Source organism: Gopherus flavomarginatus, chromosome 10 (assembly GCF_025201925.1).
Source record: "Gopherus flavomarginatus isolate rGopFla2 chromosome 10, rGopFla2.mat.asm, whole genome shotgun sequence".
NCBI classification, from domain to species: domain Eukaryota; kingdom Metazoa; phylum Chordata; order Testudines; family Testudinidae; genus Gopherus; species Gopherus flavomarginatus.
The window spans coordinates 6,622,508-6,642,804 of record NC_066626.1 but is presented as its reverse complement, the minus strand read 5'-3'; the positions used below and the strand labels follow the sequence as shown (position 1 = coordinate 6,642,804).

The 20,297-nt window shown below is 42.1% G+C and overlaps 1 protein-coding gene across 1 annotated transcript in view; it reads right to left on the bottom strand.

The window, feature by feature from the left end:
* The window catches only part of AGAP1 (ArfGAP with GTPase domain, ankyrin repeat and PH domain 1), a 672,695-nt gene that overhangs the window by 358,174 nt on the left and 294,224 nt on the right, over positions 1 to 20,297 (bottom strand). The window contains exons 5-7 of the mRNA XM_050915972.1: positions 11,175 to 11,316; positions 5,812 to 5,946; positions 5,484 to 5,521 (exon numbers count right to left, since the gene is read on the bottom strand). Of these exons, the coding sequence (XP_050771929.1) occupies positions 5,484 to 5,521; positions 5,812 to 5,946; positions 11,175 to 11,316 (315 nt within the window). The remainder of the gene's footprint in view (positions 1 to 5,483; positions 5,522 to 5,811; positions 5,947 to 11,174; positions 11,317 to 20,297) is intronic.

The following is a 20,297-nucleotide window of genomic DNA, read 5'->3' as shown; positions in this document are numbered from 1 at the left end:
AGACAGTACAATACTGTGCTGATAAGAAATATTAAAATAATCATTTTCAGTTTCACTGATAAAACTATTTTGATGTGTGGCTAAAGAGAACTACATCTTAATGAGGAGACCTTTTAAACGACCTATTGTAATTTTATAAAAAACCTTCACACAATTTTTCCTACTACCAAAATATATATAAACTGCCTATGACCTGTAAAAGTTGGTCACAGAATACCACACAAAGAGAAAACCCATTTTCTTTTATTTAGAGCAGTGATTTATGGCCTGATTCTGCCATCCTTACTCACACTGAATAGTGCCCTATCTCAAAGTAATCCCATAGAAGTCAATGCAGAAAAGCAGGAAAACCAGGCTTTATTTATCACGTTAATTCCCCCCCTAAAAAAAAAAAAGCACTCTCAATTTCAATTTAATTAAGTTTGAACAATTAGTAAGAGAAGATGACCAAGCAAAAATAACTTCCAATGAAAATCACATAAGAGAAAGTCTGAACATAAACACATCAGACAGACCCGATTTTTGGATCTTAAGGAACTGAGAGAATTAGTTGCATTTATTTCACCACAAATAATCACTTTTGAAAAATCATCAACCACCATGAGGATACTGAACAGTAAGACTAAGGCAAACAGATTTCCAAAAAAGATAAAATTAAGTTGTCCTGACCATTCAAATTTCTACAATTCAAATTTCAAAGAAAAATAATATTGAGAAGAATTATTAACTACCTAATCCTAGAAAATACCATTGGTATATTAACAAAAGCAACAAACTTATAAAGAATAGATCTTCCGAGACAGATGTGATTTATGTCAAGGGCAAAATTTCCATTACTTTAATAGAACATGCTAGATGCAATATATCTGGATTTTCATAAAGCATGATACCATTTCACAAAATTTTACTTAAAAAAACTCAATTTGCTTATTGACAGGAACAATGAAGTAGACTAAAAAGTGGCAAAAAGATCATCAATGTTTACAGGTCAACAGCAGCCAAGTAAAAATCAATTTTCCGTCCAGTCTTACTTAACAATATCTGAATGAAGCAGCAAACAGTGCTTTACTGAAGTTTGCAGACAAAATTTAACTAGGAGGATTTACCAACATTTGTCAAGGCAGAAAATACACAAGAGAAGATATATTTAAAAAGCGGACAAATAATAAAATTAAATTCCAACTGGAAAAGATGAAAGAAACCTAGGGTTGCTATTGGGTAGGAATTTAGAAATTCTGAACTTGAATTTATGTAGCCTAATTTCCTGATAGTGTAAGTAACCTGTTTGGTAGATAACTATATTCCATCACCTGTACCCACAAGTATTTGTGAGTGCAAAATTACAGGTGATTTTTTAAATATGACTCAAATTCTAACATGGGAGCTCCAAACCTAATGCTAAAAATTATGAACTATTACTAATTCTATAATCCTATTCTTTATACAATGCTTACTACCACGCACCATTACTGGAAAATCTAAAACAGAATGACAGGACAGCAACAAAGACAAGGAAGAAGTAGGAGAATAAGAAAGAAGGTGACTAGACAGCACATATGCATCTGTATAATATATAGTGATGATCATAAACACATATTAATACAAACAACAAACAGTTGTGAAGGTTTATGAGGTATCTAATACAGAGTGTTACCTACCCCCTATCAGGTTAAAACAAAAGTGATAAAAATCTATATGTAAAATCCAAGAAGAGATAGTTATTGAACTGGTGTGTTTTACAATTAATTTTGGTACCCATAAACTTGTCCTATTAATGGCTCCAGTAACTAGTTTCCTTAGATACATACTGGTAACTTGCTGCATGCCTGCATCATACTGTGTACAGTACTTTCTGAAGACTGCTTAATTGGTGAAGATTTTGCAAAAAAAGTCGTGTTTTAAAGCCTGTTTGTTCCATAGATACAGAGAAATTGTTCTACCACCAAATTTTATTAGGAATTACCACACACATTAGGTTATCACCACCATGTACACAGTTACGTTAGGTATAACCATCAAATCTTTCTTCAAAATTGACATTCTACAAAGGCTGCAAGATTCAAATAAAAAATGTTTAATTAAATAGAATTTTAAAATTGTAATCAGGCCATGAAAATGTTTGTATGCCTATACAGGATCAGAGTTTAATCTTACTGCTACAATACTCCTTCACTCACCCCATTCTCATCCCCTTCTCCCCCCCATACATGCTTATCATAGGAGGTCCCTAAAACTAGACTTCAGGCACAGGATAATGTATTCCTGTTTTGTAAAGTGTCTGAACAAACAGTAACTACCACCAGCACCACCCCTCCCCCACTCCTCCTAATATTGAAAGTGGCCTGGGTGAGGAATGAAAGCGGGCCTCGGTTCTAATCCTGGTTGTGTCACTTATTTACCGTGCTGCCTTGGACAAGTCACTTCAAGATCTGACATGGTAAAGTAGTTCAGCACATGCTTAATTTTAAGCATGTGAACAGGTGTACTCAAGTCAATGGAATGCTTCAAGTTAGGTGAGTGTTTAGGTAACTTGCAGGACTGGGGCCTCAGACTCTTCATACATAAAATGAGGATAATCATTCTTACCTCCATCTATTTCAGTATCACCAGTGGGAAGCACAGGAGAGGAGGGATAACAACTGAATGCCCGTACAGTTTCGACCATAGAAAGTGCTATATAAAAGCTAATAAAACATTAATATAGCATGTTCAAAACAGCTACAAGAAGCTAAAATGTTCCATGTCTGCCATCTCTCCATTGAAAATCTCTTACAGTGGGCAACCTTTCAGACGTTTTAGTGCATTAGTAGTGACACGTTGTTGGCACCCTCAGTAAATTAGGTCAGAAGTATACATACAAAATTAAATAGCCCCTAACACCACCTGCCATCCAGTACAGAAATTAAAATAGAACACAGTATATTTTAAATATAGGATCTTTCAAAAATGGTTGATTTTCCTTACCTATTAAATATGGCTTCGCAAAAGGTTTTTTGTTCTTCAGCCAAAAAGTAAGACGGTAACAAAGACAAAATAATTACATAAGATTTTCCTCATTACACACATTGATTTTCTCAGAGCACTAATGGGAATTACTCAGGCATAGTCCTATAAGGATAAAACCCTACATCTTAAAAAGGCTATTCCCCCCGTAATCATTGTTACGTAAGGCCAAGCACTGACATATGGTAACATAAGACCTCTTTACTTTCAAGGAACTGTAATTTTGTTTCTACGAAATGATGCAGTGATTTTGTAAAGACTAAATTGAATCTGGTGTTTCCTATTGCTGTAAATCACAGGTGAGTCATATTTAATCTTGGTAAGTATTTCCCCGAAGATGTCTTGAAATCAGTTAATCAATTGGCCATTGATCAGGATTTGTATTACCTGCCATAAATTTATCTTTTTGGCCCAAAGTTACCTCTTTTTTATTGAAGTCAATGTCACAACTCTCATTGACTTCAGTGAAAATAGGGGCTGCTGTCCTAGTCTGAAAAACACTTCACTTTATGTACAGGCAATTCTATGCCACTCAGCATACTGAACATTTAAAATTCACCACCACTTCACATATTCTAACAATGTTTTCCCAGAGTATATTTACTCCTTGTATTCACTACATAGCATAACTAACATTATAGGAGAAGGCCACAGTATGTAATAACCAGCTTATCCAGTACAGATATGCACAAGAAGTGGAGGAGTTGTATCACACTATAATTCTGCGAGTTCCATCTCCCAAGAGTTCCCTGAGAAATGAGAGGGGATGGAATCCAAAAAGTTTTTAGGGTATATGTAATGAAAAATAAACTGCAGCTAATAGCAAAAAAGGAAATTAAACTTTTATTTTTTGCACATACAATCTTAGAAATTAGTCTTTAATACAGGAAATATGAAGAGAACACAAAGATTTCTCCTCAATACTCTAAGAACAACGTAGGTAAACAAATTGTATTAGCTGAACTATTAAGAATAAAAACCTATTTGGAATTTAAACCAAGAGCAATTCACTTCAGTACTTTCACTTACAGAAAGTCCGTTTGGTCTATTTGTCCTCACTTCTTTTGCACGTACACCACTTACACTAGTTTACACTAGACACCATTTTTGGTGGTATGTAGTGTCCACATCTGCGTAGCCAGCCTAGCAGAGGTACAAATAGCAGCGTAGCCAGAGAGGAATGGCTCAGGCAAGTGAACTAGCTCAAGCAGTGCCTTTCTGTCTACATTGTTATTTTTAGCAGTATAATGTGCTGCTACCTCCCTACTGATGGAGTCTCTCTCCACCACTGAGGAAGGCTCTGGCATTGGGGAGGCAATGGAGAAAGATTCGGGCAGCTTCCCACGGCTCGAGCCCTGACTCACCACAGGGAAACATTCCTGCAATAGGGAAAGGCTCTGGCAGGGGAGGGGCAGCTGCCAGAACCTTTCCCTGACACATGTAGCGACACACCATAGCGTGGACTTGGCCTGCTTTTCACTGCAGCATGTACACATATACTACATGTACACACACACTACACATATACTACATGCCAGCAAAAGTGGTGTGTAATGTAGACATAACCTTATACACTAATTGATGAGATGGGATCTCATGTAACTATGGTTCTTACAAGAGAAAACCCAGAGACTAGAACATGGCAGAGATCAGGAAGCTCAGGAGAGAATTTTAACTAATTAAAAGTTTTTCTTTTTTAATTAGAATAATTTCTGTAGTGGCCAGTTTACAGCTGGGGATAAAGTAACGTATTGATTAGTACAGTGGAAGATAGAAGATGCCTCAAATATACACAGTATGTGGAACTACCACTAGAGGGAGCACAGAGACTTGTTTCATATACAGAAGACATTTAGGAACTGCATATTTCTTTTCCATTTTTTTGTTTTATTTTATTTAGCCTTTGTGTTTTCCCCTCAGGTACACAATGGAGCTTTCTCCAGGAGTAACTGTCCAAGTATACAATTGTCAGTCAAGTTACATATTTAGTGTTTTTCTTCCATGCTGTAATAATGAGTTGGAACATCTTAGATTATTATTATGATCAGGGTTGGAAGGGACCTCAAGAGATCATCTAGTCCAACCCCCTGCTCAAAGCAGGACCAATCCCCAAATGGCCCCCTCAAGGATTGAACTCACAACCCTGGGTTTAGCAGGCCAATGCTCAAACCACTGAGCTATCTTCTCACACCAGTCCATAAAGTCACTACTCCCTATCTTTTAAATCCCTCCTTAAGACTCAATTCTACTCTGATGGCTAGGTGACATTGCCAATTGATAACAGTTATGTGGATGCCATGAGATAATTTTAATACTGATCTTATGCATTTTATTTATCTCATCAGATTTCATATCTACTCTCTACTAATTTTTAAAAATGTGTTTAGTTATATCTTTATTATATATGTCTATTAAGTGGGGGTAATTATACAAAAGATTACCCACAGTCACACAACTTCAGTGTCTGTTATACAGTATACCTGCATAAAGACATTTCTTAAGTAGATATAAATATAATCTGCATAAATAACAAATGTACTTATGATATTATGGTTCTAATATATTGTTTCTTTCCAGCCAGGAAGGTACTGAACCCAGCAGCTGGAGATAATTGGAGTACAGAAGGCTGTATGTGTATGCACAGTGCTGAGCAATTCCCAATGGGACTCTAGGTGTTACCAAAATAAAAAATCTCAACCAGGATTAAATGTTCTGAACTCTATGGCAGGCACTGGTCATTAATCTAGAGAACACTTTGGTTACAGTATGCTGTGAGATACTGAGTAGAAAAAAAAAATCCATCTTTACCATCTTGGAAGACCCTTTCCACATTCAGTCCGTAAGTAGCACAGGTTTCATAGTAAGTGCATCTCTTCAAATCGTTCGACAACTTTCTTGCTCTGGCATCATCAATAACACGTGGATTATTAGAGCTTATAGCATCTATAGTAACAGCATGCAGAGGGGGAAAAAAGCAACAGCATCAGTAGTGTTATCGTGATAAAGCCTGTATTCAACAGCAGCAGTTTATATTTACAGAACATCCTATGCCTACAGAGCCTACAAGGTGCTTAAATGAAACCCTAAATACAAATTCCTACAAAACACTTCATAAAGAGACTACAGGTTGGACAGATAAGCAAAAAAGCCAGGTACTGTCCATTTAAGACTGCAGAACCATAACTTTCCTGTTTAGCATATAATACACATCCAACACAAACTGCTTTTTAAATAAATTCTCTAATTTCTAAGACATGTAAATATCATAAAGGGACAATGTTTCCTGTAGTAATATTCCACAATAAAAGCATTGTTCAGAGGTGCATCTTGGACTCTTCTCAGGAAACACAGAGTCCTATTATTAGTATTACTTTTTTCAATGATTTCTACTATATTGTACTTTTAATTGTGACCTAACAAGCTGTCTTAATAAAGTCAAGTATTACTTCACCAGAGAACTGGCTATACTTCAAAATACCATTTAACTCTGTAATTAGTGAAAAAATTGTTTTCAAAGTTCATAGTTCTATACTACTGATCTTCAAGTCACTGACACAATTCTAACTGGAAAATAAATTAACTTTTCCCCCTAAGTTACCTTAAAAACACATATAAGGCTACCGGGTGGAATATATTTAGCTGTATTAAATAGTAACAATATACTTAGAGTAAAATACATTAACAAAATACAACCAATACTGCTGTAATCCTTTAAGGAAGCAAATTGCTTTTAGATCCCTTATTAACGCCAGAACAATGACTAATATTCTAAGCATGATGTAAAAATGACTTTCATGGACAGTCTGATATACAGAGTAGTAGGATGTAGGGACCTGGAAGTGATACTACCATAACACATAAGCACACTTCTTCACTTAAGTGTTTAACCACCAATATTGATGGCCTCTGCATGTAGTATTGTTGGGTAGTGTGGTCTGTTTAATTTTAAGAAATAAAAAGATGGAAAAAATAAAAGTTAAGACTTGGCTAAGGACCAAGGGCAACAGAACTCTACCGGGTTCCAAAATGTATAGTGTAAATTCCATAATTCAACTCTCTCACCACAGTCCTTGCAGTCATTACAAGGGTCACAGGAGTTCTTCTCTCCTTACAGATTCTGCAAAACCTTAGTTCAGCCCCTACACATCCCACAAACTATGCATTAAGTTTAGTTTACATTTAGCTTACCTGAGTATATATCTCCAGCCATCCTGCCTAGGTATAGGTGGCAGTTAAGAGACCTCACTTGCATACTTCACAAGTCAGCCAGTTCCCTTTTCTTGACCACTACACATCCAATATATAGCAGCCCTTCTTACAACCACTGCAACTTGAAATAGTCCTCAGAAGCCTTTGCACAGGTCTGGGCATAAGTGAATAGCCCAGTTTACTGCAAAATTAAAGTGGCAATGCATAAATGCACTGCCCATTTTCCTTACATTTACACTTAGGGCCTGATCCAAAGCCCATTCAGGTCAATGAATTTGGATTACACCATTAATGAGCTTAGCAAACACACCTGTACATGCTCAAAATGCCATTTTAAAGGCCAGAGAAATCAAACCCATTTTCTGATGCAATAAGGCATGCAAAACTCCTAAGTCAGGACTATTCTCCATGCAAATCTCAATTCTAAATTGTCAGGCATTTTAGCTGTATGGCTGATCTGAATAGGTTGCAAGAATTATTTTATTATAGGAAGATTACTGGTTTCCTTCTCTTTGTGTTCAAAAAGACTGAACCATTTTTGCTCTAACTTTCAAAAACCACTCACCTATGGGCAGAGATCATTTCTGGAAAATTTCATCCACAAAAGATCAAAATGTCAGTTAGTAATGAGCAATTGAAAACAAGGGGATGTAACAGCAACTGTTATGCAATCTTCAGTATAGCGGGTTACAATCAATGTCCTATTGTAACCTAGTACATACATAACTGATAACATTTCCCTCTGGAAACATAAACTGAAGTAGTTGATGGTATCTGAGGAAACATCAAATAATTCAAGACTAATCACACTAAAATTTTTGGAGTAAAGAAACGGATATCATGGAGAAATGAATTTCACACCTTAGGACCCAACAGATGACACTGACTTAAAAGAGGATAGTGGTATTCCTAAATAGCAGCTGATTGTAGATATCCATTGGTCCCGCAGGACCAATCAAGCAATAGATTTTATCAACGCGCTTGAAAATAAACAAACAACATAATTAGAGAGTCATTGCGAGGATTAACTCTTGACTGCGCATAGCAATCATATTACACAAACTATTACTGATGTTCATCCTTCAGCTTCCAGGATCAGAAACCAAACTGCTGCTATAGTATCATCACCATAATAAATCATCATCTATGTGCCAGGATTTCCCAATATTTTGAAGTGATATGATTGTACTCACGTTGCCACCTTGTTCAGCTCTCAGAACTCTGAGAAATGGCAACTAACTAAGAAAATGGTTAGTTTAGTCCTGATAAAAACTCCACTACAGCAGAGTGTTTTACATTGCAGTTCTCACCTGTACCACTTACAAACTGATACTGTGTGAAATTACACACCTCTTCCTCACGAGCTATATGGCCCCAATTCAGGAAAGCGCACATGCTTAAATCCCATTAATTTCTTTGACTAGTCACATTCTTAAAAGTTAAATACATATTTAAGTGTTTTGCTAAATGAAGGTCTATATTACCTTTATATCTTGTATGAAAAAAGAATCCAGCACATTTTGGATACAATCAGCTGCTATTTAGGAAAACATATATATATATAAAACCTATATTTTTATATATACATTTCTGAATTCTGTATACTAAGCTATTACCTTCATGATGATCCTCATTCATTTCACAGTGGGGAGATGTAGTTATCCCACACAGGTAATGGGAAGATTTGAAGAGGTAGTGCAGAAAATTGAAAGGAATAATGTAAAGGGGTTTTTTAAAGAGTTTATTCACGGAACAATTGACAGAGCAAGGAGACCTAATCATAATGTATGTATTGTTTGGAACCGCAATTTACTTTAATAGGGTTTTTAGCATTACCTTACCCACTTGTCAGGGCATTATAAGGACTAGTTAATATTGTAAAATACTTTGAGACATATAGCACTAAAACCCATTACAATTCAGATCAACACACAATGATAAAATTTTCCTGTTTCCCATGGCAGCTCTTAGTAACATTGCAAAGAACTGCAGTATCACAAAAGTGATCAGAAAATGTACCTAAGATTCAGCTACAGTTTATTCAGTAGAAACCAATGAGATTCCCATGAGATAAAATTTCATCTGAACTTCAATATAAATTGCCATTACTGTGAATCAATACCACACTTGGCATTCCTGTCTGAAATATATTACTTAGACTAATGTTTCAAACATTTTAAAACTTACGTGTGCTGTGAGGTACCAACTGAAGCATACTGTTTTTTACACTGCTATCTATTACGTGACATAAAAGGTAAAAACAAACATGTCTGCTTGGAAGCAAGTCTAAGGATTTTTCTTTGTAAAACCAGCAGAGGGTGCTGAAGGCATGTGAACAATAAATTCATCTAAAATTAGCAGCAGCATCACTTAAAAAGATATTTTGGTGTCAAAATCTGGACCTCAATTTCACCTGGACACGGTGGAGAACATATCTCCCTCTATATTCACAATGGGGAGATGGTTCACTTTTGGTTGCAGGAGCAGCAGCAGGGCACACACTAGTATTTTAGGGAGATTTCCTAGTGAATCGGTAGCAGAAACCAGTCAGATATAATCGACACCATAACATTAAAAAGGACACCGTCACCTTGACGTGGAGCTAAGAGTGATGCCCTTTATTAATTACCCTTGGCTCCTGCCTCTCTATCTTCCAGAGATGCTATCATTAAAATTCCCCCCTCCTTCTCTATGCTGCTCTGGGAAAGACCTATACAAAACTTCTAGCACTGACCACCTTGCTGTAAGGGAAAACACTGAAAATGGCACACCAAGCAAAGAAATCTTGAATAAATATCTTTGCCCCCTAACCTTTCTCTTACAGTAATCTTAGGTGTTAAAACATTGTGAAATGTTTAAGTTGACAACGTCCCTTTAAGCGATTCACTTCCCTTTTTGACTGCAGCTTCTTCTGTTCACCCTAGGATTTTTTTCCCCATCTACTTCCCCCTTTTATCTGTCACCTGCTTCCGCCTTATTGCCTTGCTACTATTCTTTCCCCTCCATGTTCCCCCTACTTCCTGGGCTTCACAATGAGCAGCTTTGGTTTCAGAGTTTGCAATCAGGCATTGGGCTGTCAAGCCGCTCCCTGTCCCCAGGCATTGTCTTAATTGGCAAAAAGACAAGGTGAGGAAGCAATGAAGCCCTAGATCAGCACTAAACCACCCCCAACTTCTCACATTGCTGCAGGCTAGAGGGGAACGGGAGTCAAACCACAGCTGAAAACACTGAGGAGAGGGGGAATAAGTACCTAACTTTCAGGAGAACATCTGAAATTGCGCCCACCTTCAGTGCTCGCCTGTCCTGCAATAGCCTATTGCTGTTCTAGCACTGTTGCTGCAGGATAGCTTTTTCCTAAATTGGGTGAAGTAGAATTGTGGGGTTTCTTTTTAAGTGACACAAAACACAAGTGACTGTGCAGCAAATCTAAAATAACGAGGATTGAGGTCTGGTCTGTATATGACAACCTTCATTTTTTATAAATATTTATAGTGGAATGATTGCCAAGTCTTACTTTCTCTTGTTTTGTTTGTGATTTAAGGGCAATAAAGGACTGGTCTATTCTGGATCTTTAGGCAATTTGAGTCCCATCCTAATTTAGGTCATGATCCTGCAAATACTTCTGCATGTACTCAACTCAGAGCATGAAACCTAACTGGTCAGAGTTAGGAACACTTTAAACTACCCCAGAGGTTCAGAACAGCCATTTTCTGTTAACATCTGGAATGTACTGCATTTTACCAACCAAGTGCCTGGAAATATCAGTTATGCCCCCTAAAAGGTTAGTATGAAAGGAAATAGATCAAGTTAAGTATGTTTGTCTTTAAAAAGAAGTTCGAATACAAAATTGTCACTCTAAAGACACTTTCAGACAGGTAATCAGCCAAAGATAACAGAATATGAAGACAGCAACTAGAATACTGGTATCATCTTAGAGATGTTATAATCAAGACTGCACTTACCCTGAGTTCCCACTAGTACCATTGGGATTTCATTAGTGTTACGATAGTTAGCCATACGACTGTAGTAGTGGTAAACTGTCTGGAAGCTTATTTCGTCTTCCAAGCTGAAGACAAATATAACAGCATCGACCCACATGGCAAACTATAGAGGGGGAAAAAAAGAGGGAGGGGGCAGGAGAGAGATATTCAGTGGGAAAGCACTGAGGAGTAGTCAATAAAATTAGTGGGATTATCCTGTGTTGAAGGGAGAGGAGAAAGAATGCTGCATTCGAGAAAGCTAACCATTAACATTATGAACCCCGAACTTGCTTTTTCATTTTACAGGGAGTTCGCTGCATATGGTGAGGGATTGATACACATATTAAAATATTGGCTTGAATCAGAAAGAATCCGGGAGACAAAATGTATGCTATGAATTCCGGGTATATTCTAAGTAGGAACTGATTTTTGTTACATAGAAAAATTGGTAATGAAATGAGTTTGCCTCTGCACTTGTGAACGAAAGGAATATTTGAAAACTGGTATCTAGAAATGAAAGGTTAGTGCAAAAACCTATTACGCTACTTTCCGTTCATCATATATATATTTCTTAACTAACATCAGCACTGACATTAAAAGCACAACACTACATTCAAGGGTTTACAAGTTTACCCACTAAATATCAGATTTGAGCAAAATCTCAAGCACTGCTTGCATTTCTTTTATATTCTAAAACTCAAATTTTAAGATAGCTGCATTTGCAAATGCCATAATTATAAAAGTTTAAGGAAAATGATTATGCCTTAAGGTTTTGTAGTGAGAAAGTGAACTGGTTTTCCTGGGTGTCGTAAATCTACTGAAGGAGAGGCACTTCTGTGCCCAGGTAAGGCTTAAAACAACCATAGCTGCAGGGGAAATTTCAGATCACAAATACTGGTTAGAAATATTAAAAGAAACTAACGAGGCAGCAAATTCATCTTGGTTACAGATTGCCAGAGGATTTCTTAAGCTAATAAATAGCATGTGTTTATAAATGAGTCCATTCCAAGACTAAAATTTCCATCAATAATACAAAGCTAACCAGCTGCAACCTTAAACAAGACATTATCTTTCCATAATTATTAGTCGTATTACTATCATACTTACAGAACCAATCAAGGCCAGGGCCCCACTGTACATATACACAGCAAAAGATGCTATGAAAAGAGCAGACAAGGCAAAAAATAACATCACCTACTTCTTATCTAGCACTTTTCATCAGTAGATCTCAAAGCACTTTACAAAGCAGGTCAATATCACTATCACCATTTTACAGATGAGGAAATGGAGGCACAGAGGTAAGGTGACTTACCCAAGATCATCAAGCAGCCCTGTGTCTGAGCAGGAATAGTACACAAGTTTCCTAATCTCCAGCCCAATGCTCTATCCATGGACAACACTGCCTCTATGCTCTCCATAACTAGCATATTTTATGTTTACATACGTGTGTTATGCATTATTGTTCTCCTGTTCTCCATTGTTACTTCAGTACTGCTAACTCTTGCAATTTTAAGTTTGTAACGCTTCACATCTTTTAAAAGTATCTATTCCTAGGATCATGTGATTATCCCTGTTTACATTTAAAAGTTACTAACTTTCACAGTTGTGCAAAAAAGGTTGAAAACCCTCAAGGCTCAACGCACAGAAAGAAAATAGGAATCCACAGGTTATTTTTGGAGTGCATGTTTCATTATTTCTATTAAAAGAATTTACACAAATTAAATGATTGTGTACCATCTGAACACTAACACACAAGGACGTCTTTTCATGTAGGATCAAGGTGTAAGAACAGCAAAAACAAATCTTTGCAGTTCTCAAGACAGATACTTAATGAACCAATCCTTTACAATGTATTGCCAATGCTGTATTGTGCTAATACACAATATATGGCAGGAAATGTTCAACGCGGTCAATGTGTGTGAGCTGAACTGTTCTCACAACTGGAAGCCTAATGAAAAGCATGAGAGAGGTATAAAAAACTGGAGAAAGTCTAGCTGGTGAATTTTAATGTATAATTAATCTCATGCCATGGAATCTATTGTATTCTGCCTAGAATTCTTGCTTGCAGCACTGATTTTCTTAAAGAATAATTTATGAGACTAATGGTTTCTGTAGAATGTATTGAAATTTCTTGAAACTAGTGTACAATGATGGAAAGGCATTCCATCTATTAACGGTTATGAGATACACCAAAGGAGACTATTTAAACTAGTTCCCTTCAGTCACTGTGTGTGTGTGTGTGTGTGTGTGTGTGTGTGTGTGTGTGTGTGTGTGTGTGTGTGTGTGTGTGTGTGTGTGTGTGTGTGTGTGTGTGTGTGTGTGTGTGTGTGTGTGTACAGAGAACTAATTTACACACCCTCTTAAGTAATTTAATGTTATGAAGGTGCCCTGTTAACAGGACTGGAAAAAGACGGTTACTCACCTTTGTAACTGTTGTTCTTCGAGATGTATTGCTCATATCCATTCCAGTTAGGTGTGCACGCGCTACGTGCACGTTTGTCGGAAGATTTTTACCTTAGCAACACTCGGTGGGTCAGCTGGGCGCCCCCTGGAGTGGTGCCACCATGGCACTGGATATATACCCCTGCCGACCCAACCGCCCCTCAGTTCCTTCTTGCAGACTACTCTGACAGTGGGGTAGGGGGGCAGGTTTGGAATGGATATGAGTAACACATCTCGAAGAACAGTTACAAAGGTGAGTAACCATCTTTCCTTCTTCGAGTGATTGCTCATATCCATTCCAGTTAGGTGATTCCCAAGCCTTACCTAGGCGGTGGGGTCAGAGTGAGATGTGACAGAAAAACTGCTGAGCCAAAGGCTGCGTCATCTCTAGACTGTTGAACCAGAGCATAATGCAAAGCAAAGGTGTGGACCAAGGACCAGGTAACTGCGCGACATATTTCCTGCATTGGTACATGGGCCAGGACGGCAGCAGATGAAGCCTGAGCCCTGGTAGAATGTGTAGTGAGATGGCCCGAGGGAACATGAGCCAAGTCATAGCAAGTGCGGATGCACGCCGTCACCCAAGAGAAGATCCTCTGGGAGGAGACAGGTAGGCCCTTCATTCGGTCTGCCACTGCGACGAAGAGTTGGGGCGATTTACGAAAGGGCTTCATCCATTCAATATAAAATGTGAGCGCCCTACGGACATCTAGGGAGTGTAATTGTTGTTCCTGTCGTGAAGAGTGCGGCTTCAGGAAGAAGACCGGAAGGAAGATGTCCTGATTGGTATGGAAGGCCGATACCACTTTAGGGAGGAACGCTGGTCTGGAAGGCAGATACCACTTTAGTGGTCACAATTGCACCTTGTCCTTGTGAAACACAGTATACGGTGGGTCCACCGTGAGCACCCGAAGCTCGGAGACTCGTCTGGCCAATGTAATGGCTACGAGGAAAACTGTCTTCCAGGACAGGTATAGCAGCAAGCAAGTTGCCAACGGCTCGAATGGTGGAGACATAAGTCTGTTTAAGACTAGGCTGAGGTCCCAGGTAGGGGCAGGGCGGCGTACTTGGGGGTATAGGCGCTCCAAGCCCTTGAGGAACCTGGAAACCATAGGGTGTGAAAACATGGAGCGGCCATTTTCTCCTGGGTGGAAGGTAGAAATGGCTGCCAAGTGCACCCGCAAAGATGATACCGCTAGGCCCTGTTGTTTGAGAGACCAGAGGTAGTCCAGGATGGTGGGGATCGAGACCTCGATGGGAGTAACATTTTGCGTTTCGCACCAGCAGGAGAAAAGCTTCCACTTGGCCAGATACGTAGACCAGGTGGAAGGTTTGCTGCTACCCAGGAGTACTTGTTGCACTGGGGCAGAGCAACGTAACTCTGACTGGGTTAACCATACAGGAGCCATGCCGTGAGGTGAAGGGACTGCAGGTCTGGGTGGTGAAGTCTGCCGTGGTCCTGAGTTATCAGGTCTGGATGACGAGGCAGGGTGATTGGGTTGGCTAGCGACAGGTCGAGCAACATGGTGTATCAGTTTTGCCTGGGCCACGCAGCGGCGATCATGATCAGGCAAGCCCTGTCCCTGCGGAGCTTTAGGAGGACCTTGTGAACCAACGGGAATGGTGGAAAGGCATAAAGTAGATGGCTCTTCCACAGAATCAGGAAGGCGTCCGAGATCGAACTCTGGGAGAGACCTTGGAAGGAGCAGAACCTCTGGCATTTCCTGTTCTCACAGGAAGCAAAGAGGTCTATGTGGGGAAATCCCCACTTCTGGAAGACAGAATGTATTATGTATGGGCGAATTGACCACTCGTGAGACAGGAAGGATCTGCTGAGTTGATCTGCCAGAGTGTTCCGAACTCCTGGGAGAAAGGATGCTACCAGGTCTATTGAGTGGGCTATGCAAAAGTCCCATAGTTGTATAGCCTCCCGACAAAGGGGGGATGATCGTGTCCTTCCCTGCTTGTTTATGTAGTACATGGCCGTCGTGTTGTCTGTAAACACTGAGACACAATGGCCCTGTAGATGTTGCTGGAACGCCTGGCACACCAGGAGGACTGCTCTTAGCTCCCGGACATTCATGTGTAGCGCCAGCTCCTGAGACAACCAAAGGCCTTGAGTGCGAAGATGTCTGAGGTGAGCACCCCAGCCGAGAGATGACGCGTCCGTCGTCAGGGACACGGAGGGCTGTGGCGGATGGAACGACAGTCCTGCACACACCAGGGAGGGCGTCAGCCACCAGTTGAGGGAGCCTAGGATGCTCGGGGGAATGGTGACTACCATGTCTATGGCATCCCTGCCTGGGCGGTAAACTGAGGTGAGCCAAGTTTGAAGGGAACGCAGATGTAGTCTGGCGTGCTTGGTCACGAACGTGCAGGCAGCCATGTGACCGAGGAGGCCAAAGCAAGTGCGAGCCGAAGTTGTCGGGAAGTTTTGAAGGCTTTGTATAATAGATACTATTGCTTGAAATCGGGGTTGTGGTAAATTGGCCCTTGCGAGATTGGAGTCCAGGATGGCCCCAACGAACTCTATTCTTTGTGTGGGCACTAGAGTAGATTTCTCCAGGTTGATGATTAGGCCTAGTCGTATGAAGAGGTCCTTGACTACGCCCACATGATTGGTGACTTGGGCCTCGTAGGTCCCCCGAATGAGCCAATTGTCGAGGTACCGGAAGACGTATTTGACGCCGACAGAGGGAGGCAGTGACTACAGCCATGCACTTCGTGGATACCCAAGGGGCTGAAGAGAGGCCAAACGGAAGGACCATAAACTGAAAATGCTGATGGTTGACCACAAACCAGAGGTACCGTCTGTGTGGAGGGTAAATGGCAATGTGGAAATATGCGTCCATGTCGAGGGCGGCATACCAGCCTCCAGGATCCAAAGATGGGATGATTGTCCCCAGGGATACCATGCAAAACTTCAACTTGTTCATGAACTTGTTCAGCCCTCACAGGTCTAGGATAGGACTGAGGCCTCCTTTCGCCTTGGGGATTAGGAAATACCGGGAATAGAACCCCTTGCCCCTTAAGTCCTCTGGTACCTCCTTTATAGCTCCCATGGCAAGGAGCGTCCGTACTTCTTGCAAGAGGAATTGCTCATGAGAGGGGTCCCTGAAGAGGGACGAGGAGGGGGGTTGGGAGGGAGGGAGTGAAATAAACTGGAGGTGGTATCCAAATTCTACTGTGCGTAGGACTCAACAATCTGAGGTTAACTGGGTCCACGCAGGGAGGAAAGGCAGTTGTAAAACTGAAGAGGATCCTGAGAGACAACTGATACATCGTCCTCAGGCGCACCTTCAAAAGTTTGGTTTGGATCTCGTCGTTGGCTTGGAGGGACCGTTATTGTGATCCCCTTGGGGTCCAGACTGCCATCTGCAGTTGCCTTGACCTCGCCTCCTGCCGAAGTCCTGTCTTGATCTAGGCAGGGAGTAAGGGCATTGAGGTTGGGTGCGGAAGGATCTTCGTTGAGTCTGTGGTGTATGCATCCCGAGCGAACGCATAATCACTCAATTGTCTTTTAGACTCTGTAGCCTAGGGTCCGTCTTCTCGGAGAATAGACCCTGGCCATTGAATGGCAAGTCTTGGATAGTGTGCTGAAGTTCAGCTGGCAGGCCTGACACCTGGAGCCATGATATATGCCTCATGGCGATTCCAGAGGCCACAGTTCTGGCTGCCAAATCGGCAGCGTCCAGCGAGGCCTGGAGAGAGGTTCTCGCCACCTTCTTTCCTTTTCCTTCCTTCAATAGTGCCTTAAATTCTTGGCAGGAGTCTTGCGGGACCAGCTCTATGAATTTTCCTACTGCTTCCCAGGTGTTGTAATTATACCTGCTAAGTAGGGCTTGCTGGTTTGCTACCCTGAGTTGGAGGCCCCCCCCCCCCCCCCACCCCCCCACGGAGTAGATTTTACAGCCCAACAAATCCATACGCCTAGCCTCCTTGGATTTTGGGGCAGGGGCTTGCTGGCCATGGCGCTCCCGTTCATTTACGGATTGTACAACCAGTGAGCAGAGTGCACGTATAAGTACTCATACCCCTTAGAGGGCACCATGTACTTCCGTTCCACTCCTCTGGCCGTGGGCGAAATAGATGCCAGGGATTGCCAGATGGTATCTGTCTTAGCTTGAATTGACCGAATGAAAGGTAAGACCACTCGAGTTGGTGCATCCACCGACAATATATCTACCACGGGGTCTTCAACCTCCGGGGTCTTCCTCCACCTGCAGGTTTATATTCAGGGCAATGCGCCTCAGGAGGTCCTGGTGTGCCCTGAGGTCAATTGGAGGCAGGCCCGATGAGGATGTCCCCACTACTGCTTCATCCGGGGAAGAGGAAGACGAAAGGCCCCGAACGAGTGAGTCCTGCATGATCTCCTGATCGTGGGGGACATCAGGGACTGGTGGGACCTGAGGGTCCGGAGCGTGGGTGGAAGCTTCCTCTGTACCTGCAGGAGGGGGGCGGCTGACAGTGGCCTCTGGCACCCGGTGCTCCGATGGAACGGAGTGTGATGTCATGGCGGGTCCACCTTGGGTTTGGTGATATGCCCAAGGTGTCCAGAAGGAACACTGGTGAGGTCTCTGGTCTGGGCCATGGGTCTCTTGGAAGACTCGGCTGTGTGTATCGGAATCGCGGTCGTGTGCATAGAAGGCACTGTCCGCGTGTGATGATACCTATGTATGGCGAGACAGCCACAGAGGAGCTGAAACCATTTGGGAAGGGTCTCTGCATCTGGTTGATTTGTCTCCATGCAGCACCGGAGAACGGTATCGGGCGCCGTACCGGTACCGGGAATGAGACCGGGACCTATGACCGGAGCGGTGCCGGGAGGTCGACCGGGACCTCGAAGCTCTACGTTGAGAGCGGCTGTGAGAGGTGCGGTGCTGTGAGCTGGATCGGTGCAGAGCGTATCGGGTCGGCGAGCGCTATCTCGAACGGTGCCGCGAGTACGAACGGTACCGGGACTGCGAGCGGCGTCGGGACCTGGATCGGTGACAGGACCGAGAGTGCCGGTGGGACCTTGATCGTGACGGGTGCCTTTCAGCGGTGCCAAGCAAGGATGGTCTCATGAGAGAAGGCTTGCCCACTGATTAAATAACCCGCACCGGCGGTGCCGGGGATAGAGGCAGCGCAGGCTCTGTCAGGGCAATCAGTTTCCTTGCCGTAGAGAATATCTCCGGCGTGGAGGGAACAATAAGCTCAACCACGGCACGTGCTGGGGAGCTGTCAGGCACCGGACTCGATGGCTCGTGAGGCCGGAATCAACGGCGCTGAAGTTGTCGGTGTCGCAGCAGTTGTCGGTGCCAGGCGGTCCAACTTAGGCGGGTGCTCTGACTGCGACGTAGGCACGGGAGTCGCAGGAGTCTTGTGCCTCTTGACTCGTGGGGAGAGAGAGAGCGGTGCCGGGCAGGCTTCTGGGCCAGCGACAGTTGGTGCCGAGGGGCCATCGCGGTGCCGGTGCGCTCCGGTGCTGAAGATGCACTTGTCCCCACTGCAGAATGTCCGGTGCCGAGGGTGGAGGAGTAAGAGCTGCCTCCATCAGGAGCTGTTTGAGACGAAAGTCCCGCTCCTTTTTCGTCCGCGGCTTGAAAGCCTTGCAGATGCAGCACTTGTCTGTGAGGTGGGATTTCCCCAGGCACTTACGGCAGGAGTTGTGAGGATCTCCTGTCGGCACTGGCTTGTGACAAGCCGAGCACGGTTTGAAACTCAGTGAACCGGGCATGGGCCCCGGCACCAGGTGAGGGGAAAGGGCTAATCCCCAACTCCTCTTAACTATATATAATAACTACGTTAAAGAACTAATAAAACTAAGTAGAAATGTAGAAAATTGAACTATATACAGAATAACGATGAAAGAACTACGAGAAGCTAGGGAGGTGGAGATCAGCTAAGCCACGGTCCACTGTTCCAACGACCGACACGGGCAGTAAGAAGGAACTGAGGAGCGGTTGGGTCGGCAGGGGTATATATCCGGCGCCCAGCCAACCCACCGAGTGTTGCTAGGGTAAAAATCTTCCGACGAATGTGCACGTGGCGTGCGCACACCTAACTGGAATGGATATAAGCAATCACTCGAAGAACTGAAGTCTTTGAAAAACAGCAAAAGCAATGGCAAATTCAAGCTTCCCTTTCATTTCCTCACCAGCATTCTTCAACTCCCACTGTGGCAGAGAACAGCAGTCTGGGCAGAGAGGACAGTTGAATTTCAAATGCATGGCACCAAAGACATCCATTTTTATTTTTTTTAATTAAGGTGAACACTTGTTCAAATGAGGCCAAAAAAAAAAAAAAATTACACTAGTAACCTGTAACCTGCATCCCAGAACAAGTATCATGAGCCATCCAAATCCCTCATACCTATTTTGTGGTGTTTTATCATGGGAGACTTGAACAGTTTTGTGGTAGGCCCGGAAGAACTAAAATCATGGCTGGTGACCAATGGAAATGGCGATTTACTCACAACTGGAATGTTTTAAAAAGGATGACGATGAAAAACAGACTACCACCAACTGACCAGTAGTATATATTTCACTCTGATTTCATCCTTAAAATGAGATTTTTTAAACTGTTTATGTATTAATTTGGCACAGAAAAATGTAAAGCAAAAAGCAGTGACTGTCCTTTACTATACCTTTATCATGAATTTTCCTACTTTTGTTTAGTCTA